Consider the following 4,920-nt stretch of genomic DNA (forward strand, 5'->3'; position numbering starts at 1 on the left):
CGTGGCGGGGTCTGCTCAACACTCAATGCAGCTCCGGTGCTGCCCTATTTAATCAATGCTCCAGACAAGACTAAGTGCTCTTCAAAGAGACCTGGGCTGGACCGCTGCTCGCCGCAACCAGAGCGGCTCGGCAGAGGGATGGGTTTATTGGCTGGTCAGGGAGGCAAGTGTGGCTCTGAAAATGTAAGGGGAGAAGGCAGCAGAGAACTGGGCAGCACCACGGGGTCATTTTCACATTGTGTCTGGTAAAAGCCTGTTCTGCCAGGAGTTTAAAACAGACGCAGTCAGCATTTAAAAAGAGCATTTAGAAGAGGCACTGCCAAGGAGTTTTAGATCCTAAATTTAAATTCCAGTAAGGGGAGAGATATCTTTTACGAGCCTGAATTTCTTTCTTCTTCCCAACGAGAAAAAAATCCAGTGCTGCTACTGCTAGGGAATGCTACTGAGTTAGAGCAGCCGGTGCTCGGCGCTGGTGCCCAAGCAGCAGACTCTGACGAGAAGGACGGTAATTCACTGAGTTTCCCTGCCCGTCCTGACCGAGGTGTGCACTACAAACAGCGCGCAGCTGGGACACGCGCAGGAGCCTCTCACCTCCCCGGCAGCACGGTGATTAGTAACCAGCGAATTAAACGTGATCTTTACCTTGCCAATGTCCCCTAATCAGCTCCAGTTCTCCAGGATGTGACATCCCGTGTTGCACGGAGAAAGAAGGGCCAGGCCAGGTGGCAGCATTTGTCACCCGAAATGCACTCAGCCCCGACAGCTTTCGCACCTCTGTTTGATGGGGCTCTGCAGGGAAAGGGAAGAGCTCGGTCTATTTGCCATCGCTGCTCCCAACATGCGGCAGCCGGTGCGAAATGGGGAGTGCAAGTTCCAGGGCAGCAAATGACCTCGCGAGCGCTGTCTGCTTTCATTGCCCCCCTGCTCCCCGGTGCTGTGCTCGGTGCCTCTGGGCGCTGGCTCATTTACTAATGCGCAACCATCCATCATTGGGGTACCATTCTGGGACTTAGTGCTGTTTCAAAGCCCATAAGGGGCCCTGGCTGTGGCGCAAAAGCAAAATATAAATGAGACACACACATTTTTGGCACCCCGGCGCCCACAGTCCTTGGCAAGGCTCATGCCGGCTCTGGTGCACATGGTGCTGCCGCGTTGCCAACAGGCAGGAGCCTGCTGGAAGCCTCCTAACAAAGGAAAGGTACCTGCAGCACCCATGGGTGCTCGGGCCAGGCTCTCTCTGCCTTACCTTCTCGCTTCATCCCCATCGCAAGACACTTCTGATAGCGGCAGTACTGGCAGCGGTTGCGCTGGCGCTTGTCGATCAAGCAGTCCTTGTTGTCGCGGCAGGTGTAGGTGAGGTCTTTCCGCACCGTGCGCTTGAAGAAGCCTTTGCAGCCCTCACAGCTGTAAACCCCGTAATGTTTACCTGAGGAGGGATGCAACTCGGGTTAAAAGGACTCACTGAGTGTCCCAGGTTCCCCCAGCTCCACCCTTTGCTCTCCCTCCCCACAAAGACCATCAGCTCCTCCCAGGGCCTCTCCCAGCCGTGTCTGGGGGAAGCCGAGGTTTCTCGGAGCTGTGCGCAGGAGCTAAAGAGCAGTAGCTTTGCCTTGACTTGACTTCCATAAAATCAGGATGCCCTCCATGGGCTACAACCTGACTTTTATTGCCATTTCTTAGCCATACATCAGGGGAGAGGCAGCACAGCAGTGAAACAGGGGGTGCTCCCCTGTACCCCCCGTGACCCGTCCGGACTCCCCACGCTGCACACACGACCCAGCCTGCTCTGCACCACGTGCCCACCCTCCTCTTCCAGCCTAGAGCCCGACAGGCGCAGGAGGTGTCCCTAAGGACCTCACAAACTAGGCGACCAGAGCACTTGCGGAGCAAAAAGCTTTTAAAACAGCATGAGAATAAAGGGAATTAGCACATCTTTATCCCCCATGAGCAGAGAGACTCCATGAAGCTCATCTTTTTATCTGGCGCTATGTGACAATACCACTACGGATCAAAGGATGGTTAGAGAGAAGGACACTCACTAATATCTTGTCTTCAGACGGGCTGCGCTGCTCAGGGCTGAGGCTATAATACCGCTGCTAAGCAGAGACCTGGGGTCCCCTGGCTCAGGTCAGAGCCTGCCCCAGACCAGACGGGCAGGGACTTTTCAATAAGGGACTTTTCACCCCCTCCTCTGAGGGCGCAGGCGGCTCCTCTCCCAGTGGAGAGTCCCCGCATGTGCTCGCTGTGCTGTAGGGACCCGGGTGTTACCGTAAGTCGGCAGATGCTGAACTCTCTAAGACTCCATTTGGAGTTTTAGAAAGCAGGCAGTCTTTAGTGCGGCGCCGGGTGCAAGGTGGAATTTCCACAAATCAAGCACACCTATGCCGAGATCACCGTTACATTTATACACAAGAATTACAAGGTAGTACACTCCCAGTTACAATGATTGGTTAGTGATTTACATAGAATTATAATATCTGTTGCGTCATTCTCTTCTGTTACTGCGCTTGCACAGGGGAAGGGTCTTCACCTGGGCAAGGGTCGTCTTGACCTGTGGGTATGTCTTTTAATATTATAATGAAGGCAGTTCACTTCAGGATGCCTTAAAAGTAGGTTTTGTTGCCAAGTTGGCCAGCTAGAGATCTGCCTTGCCAGGTTGTCAAATAACTCATCCCATACACAATAGAACCCAGGTGCTCTGGTTATGGTCTAGAGGGTCCAGAGAATAGGGACGTCAAGCAACACAGCCTCGGATAACAAGTAGCACAGCAACCCGTACGTAACGCTACCACAGAGGCTAACTTCTTAAAATCAAGATGTTCTTGTAGTTGATTATTTCACAAATAAATACACAAAATATAGAAAGATTCAGTAAAACTTAAGATAATCTTCAACATGGGGAGCCACGCAAACCCTCCCCACGCTCTCCCAGGGCATCCCCACGCCGCTGTGAGCCCCTCCCCGGGCAGACGCCAGCCTTACCTGAAGATCTGTCCCCGCAGATGGCACATATGTGCTTGGTGAAGGAGGCCATCGTTCCTGAGGGATGTGCTGGCACTTTGAGGACTCCATTGAGCCCCAGGGGTGGTTTAATGTCCTCTGAGCTGCTGACGGGGTTCATGGGCGAGTTGAGCTGTTGAGACAGAAGCACAGTGCTCAGCGGGGAGCCGGGGTGTGCAGGGCTGAGCCAGCTCCACAGCAGGGCTTGCCCGTGCACTCAGACATGGGGCAGGGGGGTCAAGCAGGGGACTAGTTTCCAATGGGGACATGCACCGCTTAAAACACCCACCCACAAAGCTGAACCAAGAAGAGGATTTGGGCACATGTGTCCAGTGACCAAAGGCACAAGCACTCGTCTGCTGCCCTGGCATAAAAGCCGGTGCGGCGCTGAGCTGGCAGCAGGACGCCACCAGGTCTCGCTGCTGGCACTGGGTCAGAAGGAGCAGGACACGGCCGGTCCCCCGTGCACCACCAGGAGCCACGCAGGGCTGACACCGCCTGCCCCACGAAGGACGCTCCTGCATGATTTAAGGGGAAGGCGAGTTCCTCCTGCAGTGCCAGACCCCCGCCCACAGCGCAGCCATGGCACAGCCACGGCAAAGCCCCCATGGCCAGGCGCTTGCGAGCCAGCCCGGCTTCACGCCGCCTCGGGATGCAGAGCAGGGAAGACGATTTGCAGCGATGGTTCGTGGGAGAGCTGCTGGCTGGGAGCGAGCGCTTGCACGGATGATGAAGGCCAGGACACTCGCGCTTTAGCTCTGCAATTTATAGACATCCTTTTAGCATTATCTCTCCAAAGGAAAGCTTCACAGCAAATAAATAGATCCCAGATGCAACAGGGCCTGGCTTTCCAGAGCTGGCTTGGGTGGGACACTTCTCTGCAACTTCCAGCCTTCCAGCAGCCTGTCCACACGCCTCTCCTTCCCTCCCTGGTGAGCTCGGTCCCCACAGTCGGTGAAGGAAGCGGAGAATTGGGTGGAAGCTGGGTGCTGGCATAGCCCTGTGGCACTGGTATTGAGCGAAGGATTCCTGAGTTGATTCACACATCGCACTGTGCAGCAGGGCAGGGCTGTTATTCCCTCATGTGCAGAGAGAAACTGAGGCATGGAGATGTAGGACCGACCCATCTTGATAAGGGAGACAAGCTCACAGCAACCCTGCCCAGCCCCGGGCAGGTTCAAGGAGGTCCGGGGGTGGATGGGGGAGCCAGGCTCGGTCAGCTCAGGATGCAGCGCTTGGCCAGGACCGCTGCAGCTGTCCTCCTGGGGACCAGCCTGCCAGGGATTGTTGCAGAGCCTCTGTCCCTGCCAACATCTAAATCCAGGTTGGATACGCAGGATTTGTGCTTCAGTTTGTTGTGTTTCTCTACCCTAGTAGAGGTACTCAGCAATTGCACCTACCACAAATTAATTCAGGGCAGTCCCAGGGCTTGTGATCTGTCAATTAGAGCAGTGCAGCCGTTCCTCTGGCTTTAAAGCCTCCAGGCTGGTGGGGAATATTTGGCAGGCAGACGACTAATAATCGCAGACCAGTGCAAGGTAAACCCACCTTGGACAAAAGTGATGGATCTGCCTCCCTCTCCCACCCTGCCTGTGCCAGCTGATGAATCAAAGGCAGCCGGGACCCGGTGCCACCGAGGGATACGCTCCTGGGCTTTAGCTGCTGTTTGGTTATGTTGCAATAGGGCAGAGAGGGGAGGGACGAGCGGGTCCCCAGGTAGGAGCATCTCTCTTTGGGATCTGTGGGTCCCCAGGCACTGACCCTGTCTCTGTGCTACCCTGTGAGCAGGGGCTGCCGGCACTGCGGTGGCACATCCCTCCATGGCTTCGGGGTCACCAGCTCCAGCAATTCCTCCCAGTGCACTTCCTGGGAAACGGAGCCATCTCCCAGGTGCAGCTGGTGGCTACGGCTCGTGTCGCG

General features: G+C 55.5%; 1 protein-coding gene across 1 annotated transcript in view; it reads right to left on the minus strand.

Moving 5' to 3' along the window:
• RXRA (retinoid X receptor, alpha) overlaps positions 1-4,920 on the minus strand; it is a 40,001-nt gene that overhangs the window by 31,499 nt on the left and 3,582 nt on the right. Inside the window, exons 2-3 of the mRNA XM_009322048.1 lie at positions 2,983-3,133; positions 1,247-1,426 (exon numbers count right to left, since the gene is read on the minus strand). Coding sequence (XP_009320323.1) covers positions 1,247-1,426; positions 2,983-3,133 — 331 coding nt within the window. The remainder of the gene's footprint in view (positions 1-1,246; positions 1,427-2,982; positions 3,134-4,920) is intronic.

This window comes from Pygoscelis adeliae, unplaced genomic scaffold (assembly GCF_000699105.1).
Source record: "Pygoscelis adeliae isolate BGI_AS28 unplaced genomic scaffold, ASM69910v1 Scaffold114, whole genome shotgun sequence".
NCBI classification, from domain to species: Eukaryota; Metazoa; Chordata; class Aves; order Sphenisciformes; family Spheniscidae; genus Pygoscelis; species Pygoscelis adeliae.